At 40.4% G+C, this 22,616-nt stretch overlaps 1 protein-coding gene and 1 pseudogene across 7 annotated transcripts in view; both read right to left on the reverse strand.

The window, feature by feature from the left end:
* Positions 1-18,779, reverse strand: part of USP15 (ubiquitin specific peptidase 15) — a 123,085-nt gene extending 104,306 nt beyond the window's left edge. For 5 of the 7 annotated variants that reach the window (XM_054718912.1, XM_054718916.1, XM_028156433.2 and 2 more), the window contains exon 1: positions 18,595-18,779. In XM_054718912.1, the coding sequence (XP_054574887.1) occupies positions 18,595-18,683 (89 nt within the window). In that variant the 5' untranslated portion in view covers positions 18,684-18,779. The remainder of the gene's footprint in view (positions 1-18,594) is intronic. The other 2 variants (XM_008148737.3, XM_008148735.3) reach the window with 1 other exon arrangement.
* Positions 495-5,983, reverse strand: LOC103292528 (60S ribosomal protein L13-like; annotated as a pseudogene).
* Positions 18,780-22,616: the final 3,837 nt, after the last annotated feature.

A 22,616-nucleotide genomic window follows, 5' to 3' on the forward strand; every position in this document is an offset into this window, starting at 1 on the left:
TTGGAGTGATGGTCAATTTGCATATTACCTCTTTATTATATAGGATTCCTCCATAACCCCTTAATATCTAGTAATCAAATATCTCATCTTCATTTTCAGAAAAGTATCTAAGTTTTATATCTCTTCTTCCCCATCATTTTCAGTGTCATAGATTACTGTATCAGCTGCCTAACTTGTCCCTGTTTAAGTTTGCATGCTTTTAATTCATTCTCCATTCTGCTGCCACATTTTATTTTATTTTTTTCATCACAAGTTGCCAATAGCACTTTATTTCTCCTTTTCTTTTTTAAATATATTTTATTTATATTTAAAGAGAGGAAGGGAGAGGGATAGTTAGAAACATCGATGAGAGAGAAACATTGATCAGCTGCTTCCTGCACACTTCCTACTGGGGATTTGCCCACAACCAAGGTACATGCCCTTAACCGGAATCGAACCTGGGACCTTTCAGTCCGCAGGCTGATGCTCTATCCACTGAGCCAAACCAGTTAGGGCTATTTCTTCTTTTTAACATCCTGTTCTGCAGCTTTCTTGGCTCTTTTTGCCTGGACGCAAAGAGCAGGGCAATGGCACAGACCATGGGAAGACTAGCAAATACCTTGAAGTTCTCCTTCTCTGTGATGGCCCTGGCTTTCTCCTTCTTGTAGATATTCTGTATGGGCATGACTGGTCCTGTCAGTTGGGTAGCCACTTTGAGTTCTTCAGCTGAACTGTCTCCCTTCGTGGGGGGCCAAAGGCTTTCTGGAGAATAGTATGAGCTTTAAGGGTTATTCCTTCAGCTGTTCACATTGGCCTGAAGAGACTTGGTGGACTTATTCTGCCTCCTCAGATCCACTGACATCCCAATGGTCTGTGGCACCTTTCTTGGATGCCATCCACCCTTAAGCCCTGCTGCTAGCAATTGATGTGGTACCTCACCCTAGGGCATCTCACTGTGGACTAGATGGGTTAGGGTTAGGGGTCAGGGCACAGAGCGACACACTGCATTTTGGCTTGCTGGGCTTTCTTTCACGCAGGATGGTTAAACCACGAGGAAATATGCCACTTCTAGTCCTTATGGAGGTGGGACTTTAGGATCATGCCATTTCAGCTGGGCACCAAGGGTGCCCTGATGCCTATTGGGCCTTCTTCAAAGGAGAATGTCCACCAGAAAGGCCATAGACATTTTAAAAACAAATAGGATTGTCACTGCTCTGTTTAACTTAAAATTCTAATATCGCAAAACAGAATATAAATGCTTTATATATATATACATAAAAGGCTAAGCAACCGTCCGTTTGGTAGGTATGACACGCACTGACCACCAGGGGGCAGATGCTCAATGCAGAAGCTGCCAAGCTGCAGTGACTCGGCAGCAGCAGTTCTCGGGAGACACACCCCGGAACCAGAGAGGAGGGAACCTGATTCGTCACAGGGCCGTGTGATTCCACCTTCAGCAGTGGGTTATGTTGTTGCTGGGGCATTTTTGACCCCAAATCTGGTTTACTGCACACTTGTGTTTGCATTCCACACCCTGTATGACAGCAACTTGGCAGAGTGCCCTCTTGCACTCTGGGACCCCTTGGGGGATGTCGGAGAGCCGGTTTCAGCCCGATCCCCACAGGCCAGGCCGAGGGACCCCCACAGGCCAGGCCGAGGGACCCCTACCTGCTAAAAAGACCCTGCTCACTCCGCAGATGCCCTTCGAGCTGTGGCGCTGCCCCAGGTGCAGCTAGTCGGGGAGGGACTGCAGGAGGTTGGCTCCAGGGCATGTCCAGCCCATCTCGCCCAGTCCCACCCCACCGGCCACCTTCTAATTAATTTCCTTTCAATGTGCACGAATCCATGCACCAGGTCACAAGTATTTATATAAAGTTTTTTGTACGAAGTGTTTTAACATTAGTTTGTCATAAAAGTTACTTTTTTCCTCTATAACTGATGGGGAAACCAAAATTTAGAGAGGCTACATGACTTACCAAGGTCATACAACACTAATGAGTATGCAGGGCCAGCTTTCAGTTTGTACTGTAATTTTCATATTCTCAAGTTCAATGCTCTATTGTATTAAACTTAATTTTAAATCCCAGTTATTTAACCAAGACCTAAAGATGTAACAGATGCTTGGTAAAATCATACATTATTATTACCCTCTTTATGAAATGGTAAGGATTCTCTTTTTTTAAAATATATATATTTTTATTTATTTTAGAGAGGAAGGGAGAGGAAAAGATAGAAACATTGATGAGAGAGAATCATTGATCAGCTGTCTTCTGCACACCCCACATTAGGGATAAAGCCCGAAACTCGGGCATGTGCCCCCGACCAGAATCGAACCCAGAACCCTTCAGTCCTCAGGGCTCTATCCACTGAGCAAAACTGGCTAAGGTGCTAAGGGTTCTCTTTATAAAGTGTGGCAGAAAAATATCATGTTATCACCAAGTTATAAGAATGAAAAACTTATCTAAAAGGCATAGTCTAGCAATTTTTATCCATTTTACAGATGAACAAAACAAGTAATTTCAAAGTGGGAAATCTTCGGTAAATGCTAGGCTTTTGCCCATCAGGGATTTGCAGTAAAGCCTAAGCATTTGTTCACATTAATGCCTATATTAGAATCATGTTTTCACATCAGTTAAGATTACAGAAAAATAAACACTATCTTTCTTTTAACCCTTTGCACTCGCTTGCTTTTTTCTCGAGCTGCTACCGATGCTAACCGTGTCGAGTCACACTCGACATCCGAGTGCAAAAGGTTAAAAGGTTTTCTTGAGTTGTGATAAATACTGAATTGTGGATGAATTTTTTCACACCCAAATTGTTTTCATGATTATTTTTGCTTAAAATTCTTGATTCATGATTAAATTTCTTACCTGTTGAAATGAGTCTTGAATAGATATGAATTCTAATTATTCTGTAGAAGACCAAAATTCTTATCCTGATATTACTTGCTGTGAGGTCTTATATAAATTACTCAGCACTAAAACCTTCAGATTGTGTATCTTAGAAATGAAAATTTATTTTCAAAAGTATTTATTGCAGGTCTAATATGCTATTTCATATGAATAGGTTATCAAAATAGCCAAGGTCCCTCTGTTCATGGAAGTCAGGGTCCAGTGGAGAGAGACAGTATATAATGAAGATATGTAGTGAAATATCACGGTAAGTGTTGTGAAGGAAAAGTACAAGGGGCTATGCTTTGAATGCATAAAAAAAAGAGTCCCTATCCTATCTAATAAAAGAGTAATATGCAAATTGACCATATATCCACTACACCCACAAGCCATGCCCACCAATCAGGAGCGAATATGCAAATAAACCCAACCAAGATGGCTGCGGACACAGAGAGCTGGAGGGAGGCTTGGGTTTCCCCAGCAATGGAGGAAGCCAAGCTTTCCGAACACCCTGGCCAGCCCAGGCCTCCACTCAAGGCTAGAAAGTTTCAATTACAGAAGATAAATAAATCCCAACAAAAATGGCGGCAGCCATGGAACTGGAGAGAGCAGGAGGCCCCCAGTGATGGAGGAAGCCAAGCTTTCCACCTGCCCTGGCCTGCTTTGGCCTCCACTCCAGGCTACAAAGTTTCAATTATAGAAGATAAATAAATCCCAACAGAAATGGCTGCAGCCACAGAGCGAGCAGAAGGCTTGGCTCCACTCAAGGCTAAAAGTTTCAATGATATAAGATAAATAAATCCCAGATAGCAGCAGGGCCTCTGCTTGGGTCGCCGGGGTGGGGGTGGGGCGGCCTGCAAACCACCACAGGCTACTCGCCCAGGCCACCCCACGCCCCAAGGGAAGCCCCACCCTGATTTGGGACACCCTTCAGGGCAAACCAGCTGGCCCCCACCCATGCACCAGGCCTCTATCCCATCTAATAAGAGTAATATGCAAATTGATCATCACTCCAACACACAAGATGGCTGCCCCATGTGGTCAAAGATGACTGCCCCCATGTGGACACAAGATGGCCAGCAGGGTAGGGCAGTTGGGCAGGACTAGGCCTGCAAGGGAGGGCAGTTGGGGTGATCAAGCCTGCGGGGGAGGGCAGTTAGGGGTGACCAGGCCGGCAGAGGAGGGAAGCTGGGGGCGACTGGGCCTGCAGGGGAGAGCAGTTGGGGGGGGGGGGTCGGGGACCAGGCCTGCAGGGGAGGGCAATTAGGGGCAAACAGGCTGGCAGCGGAGTGGTTAGGGGACGATCGGGCTGGCAGGCAGAAGTGGTTAAGGGCAATCAGGCATGCAGGCAGGCAAGCAGTTGGGAGGTAGCAGTCCTGGATTGTGAGAGGGATATCCGACTGCCCGTTTAAACGAGCAGTCGGACATCCCTCGAGGGGTCCCAGATTGGAGAGGATGCAGACTGGGCTGAGGGACACCCCCTGTGCACGAATTTCGTGCACCGGGCCTCTAGTCCTATATAATAGAGGTAATATGCAAATTGACCCTCACGCCCTCACAAGATGGCCACCCTCACATCGTCATATGATGACCTGTAGGGGAGGCAGTTGGGGGCAATCAGGCCAGCAGGGGAGCAGTTAGGTGTCAATCAGGCTGTCAGGGGAACGGTTAGGTGGCTATCAGGCTGGCAGGCGAGCAGTTAGGGGCAATCAAGCAGGCAAACATGCGAGTGGTTAGGAGCCAGCAGTCCCGGATTGTGAGAGGAATCCCAGATTGGAGAGGTTGCAGGCTGGGCTGGGGGACACCCCCCTCCAGTGCATGAATTTCGTTCACTGGGTCTCTAGTTTAGAATAAAGGAAAGTCTCTTTGAGGAAATACCATTTTAGCATATGAATAGGAGTTATTTCAGGGAGAGTGAGAAAAAACTGCTATCTATACTGAAGGAATAGCATGTGCTAGAACCAGAACAACTTTGTGAGTTTGGTAAGTTAGAGGAACTTACTAAATGAGGTTGGAGTTTATGACAAGGGGAGAAATGCTGGATAAGTCTAGAGAAATGGTCTAAGGACAGACTATATAGTGCCTTTAAGATGATGATAAGAATTTTATCCTAAATGCAATGAAAGGCCATTGAAAGATTTTTTAGAAGGAAAGAGCTATGATCTGATTTACATTTTATGAAGACTACTGGGAATATTCCACAGGACTGTTGGGAGGATCAAATATATGTGAAGTGACTAATAAAACTTAAAGTTTTGACAACTTTAAAAGGTTTAAAATATATGGTTCTTAATATTCTGAAGGCATCAAGAAAGACAATTTGTATCATGGTCTGTACAGAATGATTTTCAATGGCTCCAGAGAGGCTAGGCCAACTTTAGTAATCTAAATAAATCTAGTTAATTTTAAAACAGTTCTCAAATGCAGAACTAAAAAGGCCAGATTATGGTGGTGTTTGTTTGTTTTGGTGAGGAATAGTAGTGGTGGGAGAAAGACAGGAGAGTTTCAAAAGTTTCTTAGTGTTTTTGTATACAGTAGAAACAAATTAAGGAAAGATATATAAGAACCAATAAATGAGTCAGAAATAGTCCTAGATATAAAGAAATTTAATAGTAGTAAAGGGAAATGAATAAATCCCAATAGCAGGATTAAGGAAACCACAGCGCTAGTGAATGTGAATGTATAGCTCCCTTTTGTTTATTAGTTTATGCTCATGCTGACAACTTTTAGGTAAGAAGTTCCTAATGCTTAATTGCCTACTATTGACACAATATAACAGTTTTTTAATTTATTTTTTATTGTTACAAGTATTATAGATGTCCCCTACTTCCCCCTTTAATCCCCTCCACCAAATCCTACCCCACCCCAGGTCTTCACCGCACTATTGTCTGTGTCCACGGGCCATGCATATATGCATATAAGTTCTTTGGTTAATCTCTTTCCATTTCCCTCACCCCCTCCCTCCCCTCTGAGATCTGTCAGTTTGTTTCATGCATCCATGCCTCTGGATCTATTTTGTTCATTAGATTCCACATATAAGTGAGATCATATGATATTTCTCTTTCTCTGACTGGTTTACTTTGCTTAGCATCATAATCACCAGATCTATCCATGCTGTTGCAAAGGATAAGAGATCCTTCATTTTTAGAGCCACATAGCATTCCATTGTGTATTTAAATGTACCACAGATTTTTTTGTCCACACATTTACTTATGGACACTTGGGCTGTTTTCAGATCTTGGCTATTGTAAATAATTCTGCTATGCATATAGGGGTGCATATATTCTTTCTAATTGGTGTTTTGGGATTCTGAGTATATATTTTCAGAAGTGGAATCAATCACTGGGTCAAATGGCAGTTCCATTTTTAATTTTTTGAGGAAATTCCATACTGTGTTCCATAATAGCTGCAACAGTCTATTATTCCCACCAGCAATATACCCATAGGGCTCCCTTTTCTCCACATTCTCGCCAGCACTTGTTATTTATTGATTTAATGATGGTAGCCATTCTGGCAGGTGTGAGATAATACCTCACTGTAGCTTTAATTTGCATCTCTCTGATGATCAGTGACATTGAGTATTTTTAAATGTATCTATTGGCCACTGTATGTCCTCTTTGGAGAAGTGTTTATTCAGGTCCTTTGCCCATTTTTAATTGGATTATTTGTCTTCCTTTTGTTGAGTTGTATGAGTTCTTTATATATTTTGGAAATTAGCCCCTTAACAGATGTATCATTGGAAAATATGTTCTCCCATACAGTGGGTCCCCCTTTTTATTTTCACAATGGTGTCTTTTGCTGTGCAGAAGTTTTTTAGTTCGATGTAGTCCCATTTGTTTTTTTCCCTTTGTTTCTCTTGCCCTAGAAGATAGATCAGCAAAAATTCTGCTACGTAAGACATCTGAGAACATTGTTATTTTTTAAAAGCCCCACCTTTCTCTCTGTAAAGTAGGCATAAAGCAGCCATTCTTTTTACAACAAAAAAGATACACAAAAATATCACCCTAAGACAATGTATTACACTTAATCACCTAATACAAGATAGTATGTATAACTATCTTGTGCAAAATTAATGGCATAAACAATTCTGGATGTTAATTTGGTTATTCACTATATGACTACTCTCAAATACTGTATAAATTACATCTGAGTAGCAAAAGCATAAAACCATTTTTTAATAAAGGATATATTGTTAGTAGCTAGTATTTTACCAAATATTTCACTGAAAATTTATTAAGCACCACTGACTAAAACTCAGAATTTCATTGTTTCAGTAAAACTTAACCAAAAAAATCTATGACGTTCTTTTAAATAAACAAATGGCTTGGTCAATCATTCCTTCATATCTTAATTTTTAGATTTCAAGCATATCCAACCTATTTTCTGCTTTGTACATTAATCAGTTAACAAGAACTCATTTTTCCGACCTCTTTTTACATCTGAACTAAGGTACAAAATAAGGAACTTAAGAAGGAAGCCAAGTAAGATTGTGAAAGCGAAGAAAAAAAAAAGAACTCACCGAAAGGAAGGAAATCTTGCAAATCATCTATTAGATAACAAATTTGTATCTAGAATACGTAAAGAACTCTTAAAACTCAATACTACAAAGACAACCGAATTTAAAAATGGGCAAAGGATCCAGACATTTTGCCAAAGATATACAAATGGCATATATAAAAAGATGTGCAACATCATTAGCCATTAGGGAAATGCAATTCAAAATAGCAATGCGATACTACTGTACGCCCACTAATATGGCTACAATAAAAAAGATAGACAATAACATGCTGACAAGGATGTACAGAAATCAGAACTCTCATACACTGCCAGTGGCAGCCAAAAAGGTGTAGCCACTTTGGAAAGGAGTTTATCAGCTCCTCAAAATATTAAACATAGGGACCCAACAATTCAACTTTTAAGTATATATCCAAGAGAAATGAAAACTGTGGCCATATAAAAACTTGTACACAAATGTTCACAGCCAAAAAAGGTAAACAAGCCAAGGTCCATTAACTGATGAAGGGATAAATTCAATGCGGTCTGTCTGGACAATGAAATGTTTGGCAATAAAAAGAAATGAAGTATTGATATAGATGAACCTAAAAAACACTGTTATGTGAATGAAGCCAAACACAAAAATCGCACATATCATATGATTCCATTTATATGAAATACCCAGAACAGGCAATTTATAGAATAGAAAGTAGATTAGTAGCTGCTTAGACTAGAGCAGGGGGAAGCTGGGGAGAAATTGGTGGACTGCTAATAGGCAGGAGTATATCTTAGGAATGATAAAAATTGATTGTGGTGATACCTGCATGACTCTGTGAACATACCCAAACCCTGTGAATTATACACATTAAGTGGGTGAATTGTACAATATGAGAATTATATCATAATAAAGTTGCTATATATTTTAAAGGGTGGGATTACTAGGGATGATTTTACAGAGACTGGTTTTGAGTTAGGTTTTAAAGTGAAAGTCAGGAATTAGTAAAATGTATTTGAAATAATATGAATGATGTATAAAGCCCTATAAGGCTGGAATAAGTAAATAATTTGCAGGAAATGGGACCACTCTTTGTATCAAAGCAGAGATTCATAAGTTAGAAGTGAAACTACTAAGACTAAAATGTTAAACCAAGGAGACCCAAAAAATTCTATTGGTTCCTCATTTGAATAACAGATGAAATATGGTGTTTTACTAATGTGACAAAGCTGTCACTTCTTGATTTTAATATTTCCAAGTATTCATCCCTCAAAAAGTTGCTTCCATAATATGAATATGGCTTTATCACTCATAGGCAGGCAGTACAGTTGAAAATGCAGGCTGTTAAGAGTTGACTGTCTAGGTTAGAATCTCTGTTCTACCACTGACTATGTGTACTAAACTCTGTACCCCAATTTATGTAACTGTAAAATGAGAATACTCACTTATTTTATACATGTAAAAAGCTCTTAACATGATAAACAAGTGGTAACCATAGCCAAAACTATATGGTATATATAACTACTTAGCTATACCTCTCCTGAGAATCAAAAGGTTCTTCAGCTTCAAATCCATTCAAATTTATGAATATAAATTTTCCTCCTATATCAAAGATAAATATCTTGATTAAATTGTTAAACTGTGTCAAGTTGTTAAAACATATTATTAAATAATATAAAGCAATCTAATTATCAGGTCGTTTTTACCACAATCACTTCACCCTTATCATTTCTAACTTTTTGTTTTTACTAAAGTAACTTGATGCTCTTTTCAAATAATTAATTTTATCTCTAATGCTCCCAGGTTTTGATTTAACTGAGTCACTCTTGGATTTGCTTGTAAGAGCCTTTGACTTCTTTCACAAAGAAAGTCCTTCTTATAGCTACTTCTGATAAACAATTTTCCCTAACAGTAAGAAATTATTCACTAATTTCTGGTCTTCTCAAAGCTAAAAGGAGAATGGAAGGAGTGTTTGCAACTTAGCTCCCTTCATGGAGAAGAAAAAAATTGTCATTATCATCCTTTTCTTATTGGATAGCTATAAGGAAACCATGCAGAATCTCACCAATGGAAGCAGTAAAGGTGTTCTAGGCATAATGAAATACAGGTTAATCCTCCAGAGGTTTTCTGCCTTATATTACAAGCTGACCTCTTTACTTCTTTCTGATCAGCTTTTTTTACATTCTCAGATATATTATTTTAATACTAGGGGCCCGTTGCAGAAAGATTCCTGCAAGTGGTCACCGCGGCCACGCGTGCCGCCGTCACCCGCGCTTTCCCTCTGGCAGCCACCTTGCTTTCCACTTTCCCTCCCTCTTCCTTCTATGCCGTCTTCAGTCTTCACTCCTCCCTCCCTCAGCGTATGCAAATCAACCGCCATCTTTGTTGGGTTAATTTGCATACTCACGCTGACTGGCTGTGGGTGTAGTGAAGGTACAGTCAATTAGCATTTTTCTCTTTTATTAGTGTAGATGTATCCAAAACTGAGGTCACTTACTACTAGTCTTATTCTTGGTTTCTTTAGTAGTGACTTCTGTGTAAACTGGATTATAAACTAAAAGGAACTACAATCTTTTGTTTAAAGAACAGATGGAGAAAGAATCTGTTGAAATGACTTCGAAGGAATAAATATAAGATAGAGTATGAACTATATCGGTAATAGGAAATAAAAATAAAAGGCACAAACTGAAATGCCATTACTGAAGAAAGAAAAAAAACCTAGTAATTGATGAAAAATTCTACATGGGAACTAAGAAGGAACAGTTTAATAGTTTGTGACAATGAAATACTCTTTGAGTTACATTTGAGTAGTGACAAGCATGAAACATTTTTAATACTAAGGAGATATTAAAATATCCAGTATTTTAAATCATTATAAACCATGTATTTAAACCTAAACCAGCTCTGAAATTATCAAATATCTACTGTATAATAAAATGAGGTACATAAGAGCACTTACTTGAAAGGCTACATAGGATAAAGCATTTATAATAGTGGCTGGCACAGAGTAAGCACTCAATAAATGTTCACTAGCGGTGATATTATCACTTGCAAATCACATGCAAATAAATCTATTGATTTCTCTAAGTTCAGATTCCTTATCTAAAAGAAATATAAATACATACTTGATTCTTATTTTGAGGATAAAATTAGATGATACATGTAAACATACTTCTCAACCTTCCCCTTATCTCCCTGCCAATATACCTGATGGTTTCAATTCACTTTAAAAAAAAAAATATTCTTGATTTCAGAGAGAGAGAAAGGGAGGACAGAGAGATGGAAACATCAATGAGAGAGAAACATTGACCGGCTGCCTTCTGTACCCCCCCACCCCCCGCTGGGGATCCAGCCTGCATCCCGGGCATGTGCTTTGATTCATGGGTCAAAGCTCAACCACTGAGCAACACTGGCTGCTTCACTTCACTTTTATAAAAATCATGGCTTATTTATAATGTGATTCTCAAAATAAGGAAAACAAAAATTAGTAAATTCATGTAATAAAATGAATATAATTAAAGACTAAGATGGAAAACTGTTCTATTAGCAGCAATGCTACTCAGAATGTCAGTTTTCAGGAGTTTTAAAGAGATAATAATAGTACAGTCATGTACCTTCTACTGTCTTAATTCAAATGTCTTTTACTTTGAAAATTTACTAAAAGAGTTTTTTCTGAAAAAATCAGTTCGTAAACCTGGAACATAAAATGTCACTCATTCATATTTGCATTGTCTGGCTGGTCTGTCCAAAAAAAGAGCCTATGTAGTAGTGGCTCACTATAAACTAGCACTTTTAAAATACAGGTAAAGTACTAAAACAAAATATCCTATAATCTCTTACTATCTGCCTATTATTTCTGTAAAACTATAAAACAAGGAACTACATGGCCGCTAATGAAAGTTTATAATTACTGATAAACAATTAAAATCCAAAATCTCAACAATAAATGATCCCAGTTTCTTTCATTAAAATGCACTTTTGGATAAAAATAACATTTAGTCTACATATTCACTTAATCATCTATTAATCTTTAAATATACTTTAATTTCCAAAAGCAAGATATTAAGACTGTCTACATATTCTGTCATATCTAAACTGAAGATTCACAAGAGATGAGTGGGGGAATAAAATGTTATACTGAGCCACTAAAATAAAATAGATCCATTTAAAGAGGAAAAAAAAGTCAATTTTTCTTTTTAAAGTGAAACTACATTTTAAATGTATTTTTAAAATAAAAGGCAGCCGAACCGGTTTGACTCAGTGGATAGAGCGTCGGCCTTCGGACTGAAAGGTCCCAGGTTCGATTCCGGTCAAGGGCATGTACCTTGGTTGCGGGCACATCCCCTGTAGGGGGTGTGCAAGAGGCAGCTGATCGATGTTTCTCTCTCATCGATGTTTCTAACTCTCTATCCCTCTCTCTTCCTCTCTGTAAAAAATCAATAAAATATATTTAAATAAATAAATAAATAAATAAATAAAATAAAATAAAAGGCAGTGTAGTGCAGTGATTTTAGGGCCTGTATTAAAGTCCCAAGCTACTTGAGTTCAAATCTCAGATATATCACTGTGTAAACACCTCTCTGAGCCTAGGATTCCCATTCAGTCAAATGTGAAGTATGGCATATTCACATTCTAGTGCCCTTGAATTGTGGTTCTAATTAAACAAGTCAATATGTGTAAGTACTTAAAACAGTACATAGCATGTGTTTTTAGGTCAGGGTCAGACAGACTAACTTTTTCTTACTATTCTTATATGCAAGCAAGATTAATAGTCACACGACTATTTTGTAAAAATGACCATTTATTTAATACCCTGCATGTGCTAATGGGAAATGGTATGATTTAGAAAAAAATAAAGTGAGAATGTCAATAAAAATAAATAAATGAAAGAAAGATAGAAAATCACTGATGAAAGAAAGAAAGAAAGAAAGAAAGAAAGAAAGAAAGAAAGAAAGAAAGAAAGAAAGAAAGTCACTGATTAAAGCTCTGGATCATCTTGGCCAAGTAGTGTACATTAATCTTGGATTCACTAACAATGTATAAGTGATTATAAAAACTTATGAAAAGGCTTAAATTAGGAAAACAGTGCTTCTCTAGATTTTAAGCAACTAAAATGTGAAAAACATGCTTTAATGCCACTATTTCTGTCCTTATTATCATCAATTTACCAACACTAAAAAAGTTTTGCTTTCTGGTTTTATTTCCTGAAAATGATGTAATCATACCTTACTTTAGTGATAAACACTTTCGCACAACTAAAATTAATAGTAATGTAAAACTTTATTTAGGAAATATATACTAAACAATTTAGGATTCATACTGATTAATAGTGCCCATTTACATTAACTGATGTGATTACAAGGCTGTTTTCTGTTAGTACAAGCATAAGGAACCATCTATATATATAAAAAGCTAGCCACCATAAAACCATAATGACTGGTCGCCATGATGCCCACTGTGGCCAGCGAACTTGCCCGATCAGGTACATATGTCTCCTTTTCTCCCTATTGACCCAAGAGCTCTCTATGTGGTTCGCTGAGGCTGATCCCTGGCCAGCATTGCAGCTTTACTTATTCCTCTGCTCAAACTTGCTCTTTTCCCATTCTTCCCAGCTACTGTTCTCAAAAGTATCCTTTAATAAGTACAGGCCACTACCGGACTCTCCCACCCTGATCAAGGGCGGGGCAAGCCAGCCAAACACCCACCCCCTTCCCCTAGCCAGCCCCTCCACCGATCGGCCCACCCCACCAAGATAGGCCCACAGCCCCTCCCCCTGGCCAGCATGGCCCTGATCAATCCCAATTGGGGCTGGCAGGCTGACCAACCTCCCACCATCTCCTCCTCCCGATAGGCCCAGCCCCAATCTGCCCCAACTGGGACCGGACTGGCCGGACCCCACCTGTGCATGAATTCGTGCACTGGGCCTCTAGTCCTAATAAAATAGCAATATGCAAATTGACCGTATAGCCACTACACCCACAAGCCACACCCACCAGCCAATCAGGAATGAGTATGAAAATTAACCCAACCAAGATGGCTGCAGCCACGGAGTGAGCAGGAGGCTTGGGTTTTCCCAGCAATGGAGGAAGCCAAGCTTTCTGCACAGCCTCGCCGGCCCAGGTCTCCGCTCAAGGCTACAAAGTTTTAATTATAGAAGATAAATAAATCCCAACAAAAATGGCGGTGGCCACAGAGCGAGCAGGAGGCTTGGGTTTCCCTGGCGAAGGAGGAAGGCAAGCTTTCCGCACACCCTGGCCGGTCCAGGCCTCCGCTCAAGGCTACGAAGTTTCAATTATAGAAGATAAATAAATCCCAAATACCAGGGCCTCCGCTTGGGTCGCTGGGGTGTGTGGCCGGCCTGCAAACCACCACAGGCCCCATTCCAGGCCATCCCATGACCCAAGGGAACTCCAACCCTGATCCAGGACACCCTTCAGGGCAAACCAGCTGGCCCCCATCCGTGCACCAGGCCTCTATCCTAGCTAATAAAAGAATAATATGCAAATTGACCATCATTCCAGCACACAAGATGGCTTCCCCCATGTGGTCAAGGATGGCTGCCCTCATGTGGACACAAGATGGCTGCCACAAGATGGCCAGTAGGGGAAGGAAGTTGGGAGGGACCAGGTCTGCAAGGGAGGGCAGTTGTGGGCGTTCAGGCCAGCAGGGGAGGGCAGTTAGGGGTGACCAGGCCTGCAAGGGAGAGCAGTTGGGGGTGATCAAGCCTGCAGGGGAGGGCAGTTAGGGGTGACCAGGCCGGCAGAGAAGGGAAGTTGGGGGTGACCGGGCCTGCAGGGAAGGGCAGTTGGGGAAGACCAGGCCTTCAGGGGAGGGCAATTAGGGGCAAACAGGCTGGCAGGGGAGCAGTTAGGCATCAATCAGGCTAGCAGGGGAGTGGTTAGGGGGTGATTGGGCTGGCAGGCAGAAGTGGTTAGGGCAATCAGGACGGCAGGCAGGTGAGCAGTTGGGAGCCAGCAGTCCTGGATTGTGAGAGGGATGTCCGACTGCCCATTTAGGCCCAATCCTGGCCTAAAGGGGCAATCGGACATCCCTCCAGGGGTCCCAGATTGGAGAGGGCGCAGGCTAGGCTGAATGGAAGGGAAGCTCTACAACTAAAATCAATGTCTCCTATCTAAAAACCTCACTGAGCTGATGGGCTATTCCTTAGCAATTTATTGAAACAAATATATCATACACATTTTAAATGACTATAAATACAAATTAAAGCTATATTCCAAAGTTACCTTAAACTTAATGAGTTACTAGAATTTATACAAAAATGACATGCGAAGTTTAATTTGTAAAGTTAGTTATGTGTTGCCATTGAATATACTCACACATGAAACTAGTGGAAATAATTGGTAAATGAATGACATTTAATAAAAATGGGGAAATAAAGAAGAGATCTTGATGATTTATAGTTATGTTTATTTACTCATACTAGGTCTATTTCAAATATCTCTAAAGAAAGTATTCCATAACCCAAAACTTGTCTTTATAACTCCAAATTTTCCTTTTGTCTTATCAGAAAAAACAACAGATATCTGAAGATTAAGTTATCTTTCATTCATTCTAAACCAAACAATTCTAGTTCCTTTATCCTTTTTCTACAGTTCCTAAATTCTTACAATCTTGTTCATGTTCATTCTACCTGGGAACTAAGAAGAAATAGTTTAATAGTTTGTGACAATGAAATACTCTTTGAGTTATATTTGAGTAGTGACAAGCATAAAACATTTTTAATTCTAAGGAGATATTAAAATATCCAGTATTTAAAATCATTATAAACCATGTACTGATTAATAGTGTCCATTTCTGAATCTTCTTGGAGCTGAAACACAGATCAAGAATATCAATTTTGAATTTTTTGTCACTAGAAAGTCTAGTACCAAGCATATCATAACATTTGTTCCTCATCTCAGACCATTGTAACATATTTTCATCTCTAGAAAGTCAGTTTGCAGTTTAAAAGCATTCACTGTTTATAAATAAACAGAAACTCTAGTATCCATACAGAATCAAATCTTTATCCTTGCCCAGGTATTAGTTTCCAAAGTACTACAAGACAGTCCTTATCTGCAAAGTGCTCATGACCTAATTAATAAAATGTATTCATTTTAATACATATGACTATAACATCAAACATCAGTATTAAACTTTCAAGAATAAACTTATGGCCCTAGCTAGTGTAGCTCAGTGGTTAGCAACACCAAAGGGTGGTGGGTTCGATTCCTGGACCAGGGCACATCCGTGGGCTTGTAAGTTCATCCCGGCCAAGGTTGGGCAAGTTCGGGAGGCAACCAATCTATGCCTTTCTCACATCAATGTTTCTCTCTTGCTCTCCGTTCTTCCTTCCCTCCCTCCCACCCTCTCTCTAAAAAGAAAAAAAAGTCAATGGGAAAAAAATCCTCGGGTGAGGATTAACATCAACAAAAAAAGAATATACTACCATTTTTTTCTCAATAGTTCAAGCAACATTTCCAAGATGATTATATACATACTAGAGACTCCGTGCACGAAATTCGTGCACTGGGGGGCCGGGGGTGGGGCGTCCCTCAGCCCAGCCTGTGCCCTCTCGCAGTCCAGGAGCCAGCTCCTGCGTTGAGCATCTGCCCCCTGGTGGTCAGTGTGCGTCATAGCGAACATTCTTTCAGCTGTTCAGTCGATTTGCATATTAGTCTTTTATTATATAGGATACCAAGACAATATTTCATTTGCATATGATCCATTTCAGCAAAAAAAAAAGAAAAGAAAAATAACACAGAATTTGCCCAAATACCCATAAATGGCTAATTCAAAAAAATTTTTTAAAAGTTAAAAAGAGAAATAACTGTATAATGAGAGTTAAAAACTCATTTCAATGAGTTCCAAAAACATGAGCCTAAGTAACAACTAACTTATTAAATATCTTTTTAAAAATATATATTTTATTGATTTTTTACAAAGAGGAAGGGAGAGAGGGATAGAGAGTTAGAAACATCGATCAGCTGCCTCCTGCACACCTCCTACTGGGGATGTGCCCGCAACCAAGGTACATGCCCTTGACCGGAATCGAACCTGGGACCTTTCAGTCCGAAGGCTATATCCACTGAGCCAAACCGGTTAGGGCTAAGTTATTAAATATCTTTATCAGTTCTGTATTCATAAATAATTATCAACTTTGTACTTATCAAATTAGTCACCTTAAAACTCTGAATCAAAGTTCTGCTCTAGTTCCTTTTTTGATAGGTTTTCCCTGCTAATTGTAAGTAAACTGGCTCACTATAATCAAACTGATCTCTGCAACTCCCCAGTACCATTTTGCTCCTGCATTTTTCCCCGCCCCCTTAAAATATGTGGGGAAATCAGTGAGGGTAAACATTTTGTGGTTAACCTAAATACCTCATCTTTAGTTTCTTTGTCTTTAAAATGAAAGCACTGAAATGACTCAAATTAATGGACTCCTTGTATTTACTCTTTAAAATAATGTACAGTAACTTTGCCAAAAAGCAAAAATACTTTCATTTTAAAAAGACCAAACTTTAAAAAGTTTAATGCCCACAATACACATATTGCTCCTATCATCCTGTAGTGTCAACACCAATTATTACTCAGTATAACAAAAACATAACATTAAAGAGACTAGCTATATAAATGATGTCCATACTTTATAATTTATAGAATTGTATTTTATGGAAATCCACATTTATCTTTTTATGACATGGTTAAAGGCTATATGGATTAAGAATTTTTAAATGATCTTTAACAAACAATAGGAAGCGGATTGATTTAATCTTTAACAATCCACAAGCCAGGGTGTTTCATTATTCTAGGAAATGTCTAATTTCCCCATACTAATAAACATCAAGGAACAGTCCGATATAAATAACAATTCTTAAATTATATTTTTTTGCTGTAATGCAACAAGTATTTGTTCACACCCTTATTGTATATAGATTTTTATTGTACAAATATAGTATGGCGCCTAACAAAGTAGGAAAAAAGTACCAAGACAGATCAAAGTACTAAAACGGAATGTTATCTCATAAACAGAAAATCACCTTTTAGAATATTTCACCGAATCAAGGTAAAGCCCATATAATGAAATGATTATTGTCCATTTTCAAAGATAAAGCTACTTAAGTACAAAGACTTAAATGAACTTTCCTCAGTCATACTGCAAGTTAGGTGGTGTATCTATCGGTGACTTAATTCAGGTCTGAATCTTACGCTCCTTCCATTAAGCCATACTGGGACACATGCAAAAACACTGTAAAACTACATACCACTGTTATGGTGACGACAACCGAAAACAATTTTCGTTATAATAAAAGAGGCGCTTTCTCCTTCCTAAGAAACACACCACTTTCTGTTTCTGTTTCACGTATACTTAAGTTATTTTTGGGTATCACTCAATATGGCCAACAAGTATGAAAACCTCCACATAACTTCCTTCAGTATTTTAAAGGATATCCTTGGGTAATTTACAAGTTTGTGTATTAGCACAGTGACTGAAACCTCAAGTGGAATTATCTGCTGCTTGCAGGCCTACGTGGTGCTTCCCACCGGGAGGGAGGGGCTGCACTTCTAAGAAACGCCGCCGGCTCCTCTCCAGCCTCTACTACAGCACGAGACCACGTGGTACCTCTCCGAAGCCTCGGGCTTCCTACGGCCGCCTCTACCTCTTCACCAGAAACTGGGGAACTGGGGTTTCCTTCTCTGAAGTGGCGCCCGGACACTTGCCACCTGTGCAGCACTGACCGCAAACATCCTGCGGCCCGCCTCCCGGAAGAATGCAAGAATCAGAATAATGGGGAACTGGGATGCCGACCATGCCGGGGGAAGGCAACGACTGGAGGAGTGAAGAGGGCGAGATGGAGAGAAGCCGCGGGGCCAGGACCTGTCAAACATGAAGAGACCCACGCCGAACGACTGAAAGCTCGGGTTCGGGAAGGCCTGAAGTGGGAGCGGCACCACGGGAGGGCGGAGGAAAAGAGAACTCCCCGAGCTGCCTCAGCCGCTCCGGCTCCCGCCTGCCTCTCAGCCCGTCCGGGCAAGCCACGAACCCCTGGCTCTTTCCTCTCGGGTCCAATGTGGGACCCAAACCTTTCCGGAGCGGCCGAAATCCTGCAGCCCAGGGCGGCCGCTGCCGGACCTGCCCGCACCTGTCACCAGCGAAGAGACCAGCCCGCAGTTCCCGCCCAGGTCTCCACCGTCCTCGGGCCACCGCGGCCACCCCCAACCCCTTCCCCTCACCAGGTGTCCCCTTTCCGGAGCGAGGTTTTGAGCAGCGTCGCGATGTCAGACCGCTGGATGTCCAGATCCGCCGCTCCGCCTTCCGCCATCTTCTTCCACTAGCGGCAGCGGAGGCGGCGGCGACGGCGGCGGCGGCGGCACGCCCCAGAGCATTGTGGGAATGGCGTCCCGCGGCCCCGCCCAGGCTGCAGGTCGAAACCAAAAGAGATGTCAGGTGGGGGGGGGGGGGGGGTGCGCCTTGGCCCTGGGGGCGGAGGAAGGGCTCTGCCGAGTTCGGCTGCCCTCCATCGGTCCCCGCTCGTCCTGCATCTCTCCGTGGCCTCTTCCCTCCCGGGACCACCTGAGGCTGACGCTCCGCGGCGGGGCCTAGGTCCTCTGTGGCTGGAGCGGTGCCACTGCCCCGTCCGTCCTCGACTTCGGCCTCCTCCCACCTCTTTCCTAGAAACGCCAGAAAAACCCTTGTTTGCGCAACCACTCCTGCCCGAGGGAAGGGGAAGGGTGGGGAAGGGCGGCGTCGGCAGGGCTGAGATATGGCAGGAATTTTAACAACTCCGGGACTAGTCTTTTTGTCGCCAGCCACAGAACCCGGGCTCGTTTTGGCCCAAACAAAAGAAACGATCCGAAACCGAAGGCTGGGCCGCAGTGCCCTCCCCGGGCACCTTCCTGCGCTCCTGTTCCTGTTGGAGGTGCAGAGCTTTTACAGCTCTTTGTGCCGCCTGCCCAGGCACACACCCAGGCAGCTGAGCTGCAGTGAAAAACAGGTTCCATTCCTCGGCGAAATCGGTGTAAGGTGTGAGCCGAGTAATGCCAGGGACTAAAGGGGGCGAAGACGTGCGGAAACCCCTCTCACCTGGGTGTCATAATAACGTTTATGTTGCCGCGTCTTCCCCAGGGTGTGTACGCCTGAAAAGAGAACACCAACTTTTATGGGAAGTCAGTTGTGACAAATGGGGAAATCAAGTCTTTCAAAAATCAAATGCCAAGGTCACAAAGTAGAGAGGCAAGCTTTTGACCCAAATTACAAACCCCACGTGCTGTTTATCAACTGTAGCACACTCACTATTTCTTGTGAAAGCCTGAACTAGAATTATAAACTGGGCTACACTGGGTACTGGGTCCATCTTTTAAAATTCATTCATTCATTCATTCATTCATTCATTCAGTTAGTTACTTTTTAACCTCTGTACACTTGGTGGCTACCATAAGTGCTGCCTAACATATAAGTACCACCTGACATAAGTACCACCTAAATATTTGCTTAATAAATGAATTGTGGCAAAAATGTATGTTTCCAAACATGGAGATATACAGAGATTTTACTTTAAGAAAATATAAATGATGTGAAAAAATGTAAAAGGTGGATAAGAGTTCTGGTATGATTTCTCTTGTTTTCCTATTTTTAATGTCTACCCTAACTCATTTGGTGGGAATGCAGTAAAGGTGGGTGTAATTATGCTAGGAAGAAGTATTGAACCATTTTAAAGTATAGGCATTATTATTTGTGTATACAGCATGATTGCTTATTTTTTTCATAATAATACTATTTTACATTATCATGTCATCCTTGCTTTGGGATTCTGAAAACAGCTTCCGGTTACTGTTATTTCTTATATTATTTGACTTTTCTTTAGCCAGGTTAAAAAAATTAGTCTTTCTCTAACCCTGAGTACCATCAAAGGGTCACATTCTCCTGCCCCGACCCCTACCCCCATTTCCCAGCCAATCTCTGAAAGAAAGGCAAGTAAATTTCCAGAGAGACAACATGATATGAGAAGAATATTGGAGTTATGAACATGAGTTCAAACCTCACCTCAACCTTTAGCTGCAAAGTACTTAACTTTAAAACATTTTTAAAATTTATTGATTTGAGAGAGAGAGAGAAGAAGGGAGAGAAACATTGATTTGTTGTTCCACTTATTCATGCATTTATTGGTTACTTCCTGTATGTGCCCTGACCGGGGATCGTTTTAGGGCGATGCTCTAACTGAGTTACCCAACCAGAGCCAAAGGACTTAACTTTTATTTTAATTATAAATTTGGGATAATAATATCTACCTTAAAGGATTTTTATGAAGATTAAATGAAATATTAGTGTTTATTGCCTGGAACATAATAGCCAATCAATAAACACTAATATTGTTTACTGGTGACAGGATGAATTGTATATAAATTATCTCTCAATAAAGTTGTTGAAAAAATTATTACAACTATGAAGGCAAAACCATGTTTTCTGTTGTTATGTAAACATAATATAATTGAGAAGTGATGCCTCATGTACACTCTGCTGTCCAGTCTCCTTTCAAAGAAAATGCATGTTTGAAATATTGAAGCCTGTATCCATGCAATAAAGTAAAATAACTTTTTCTTCATTTGTACCATGTTTAAGACACTGAATTAAGAGGATATAAATATGCAAGTGTGATTTCAATTTGAATTGCACATCAGATTTCTGAGGTCGTTTTGTAGATGTAACTAGTTGCCTTCAGAGTCAGGAAAGAAATAATAGTGACAGTATTTAAGAAGCACTTATAAAGTACCAAGTGTGATTCTAAACAGTTTATTAAATAAATCCTCAGAGCAACTCTATGAAGTATTATTATTGTTGCCATTCTGTAGGTGAAAAATTGAGGCAAGTGGCAGAACCCAAATTTGAAACCAAGCAGTCTAGCTCCAGAATCTAGAAGTTTTGATTTTTCTACTGACCCTTATGATATGATTATAGCGATCAACTTTCTAGTGATCTCAGTTTACTTATTTTTGGCAATTCTTATTTGAATTATGTTTCTACTGTCAATTATGAAGAGAAACATGATATTGTTCACAAATACTAAATTGATTAATGTCCACATCTCTTACTAAGTTGATAATTGATGAGAAATGTTACTCTCTAGTCCTATCTCTTAATTGTTTTCTAGTCCTATCTCTCTCTCTTTTTTTAAATCTTTATTGTTCAGATTATTACAGATGTTTCTTTTTTTCCCCCCATAGCGCCCCTCCACCCGGTTCCCACCCCACTCCAGGCCTCTCCCCCGCACCTCATCCATATAGGTGTAAGCTCTTTGTCCAATCTCTTCCCGCACCCCACACATCCCCTCCCCCCGCCTGAGAATTGTCAGTCTGCTCCCTTTCCATGACCCTGATTCTATTACATTCACCAGTTTGTTCTGTTCATCAGGTTTTTTATTCATTTGATTTTTAGATTCACTTGTTGATAGATATGTATTTGTTGTCACTTTGTTGCTCATAATTTTTTATCTTTACCTTTTTCTTCTTCTTCCTCTTCTTAAAGAATACCCTTCAGCATTTCATGTAATACTGGTTTGGTGGTGATGAACTCCTTTAGCTTTTTCTTATCTGTGAAGCTCTTTATCTGACCTTCAATTCTAAATGATAGCTTTGCTGGGTAGAGTAATCTTGGTTATAGGTTCTTGCTATTTATCACTTAGTATGTTTCTTGCCACTCCCTTCTGGCCAGCATAGTTTCTGTTGAGAAATCATCTGACAGTCGTATGGGTGCTCCCTTATATGTAACTAACTATTTTCTCTTGTTGCTTTTAATATTCTCTCTTTGTCTTTTGCCCTTGGCATTTTAATTATGATGTGTCTTGGTGTGGTCCTCTTTGGATTCCTCTTGTTTGCGGTTCTCTGCTCTTCCTGGACTTGTAAATCTATTTCTTTCACCAGAGGGGAAGTTTTCTGTCATTATTTCTTCAAATAGGTTTTCAATATCTTGCTCTCTCTCTTCTTCTGGCACCCTCATAATTCGGATGTTGATATGCTTGAAGTTGTCCCATAGGCTCCTTACACTATCTTCATATTTTTGGATTCTTTTTGCTTTTTGCTTTTCTGGTTGGGTGTTTTTTTGCTTCTTTGTATTTCAAATCTTTGACTTGATTCTTGGGATCCGCTAGTCTGCTGTTGAATCTCTGTATATTATTCTTTATTTCAGTCAGTGTATGCTTAATTTCTGATTGGTCCTTTTCCATATCCTTGAAGGTCTCACTAAATTTCTTGGAGGTTTC

Source organism: Eptesicus fuscus, chromosome 7 (assembly GCF_027574615.1).
Source record: "Eptesicus fuscus isolate TK198812 chromosome 7, DD_ASM_mEF_20220401, whole genome shotgun sequence".
Lineage (NCBI taxonomy): Eukaryota > Metazoa > Chordata > Mammalia > Chiroptera > Vespertilionidae > Eptesicus > Eptesicus fuscus.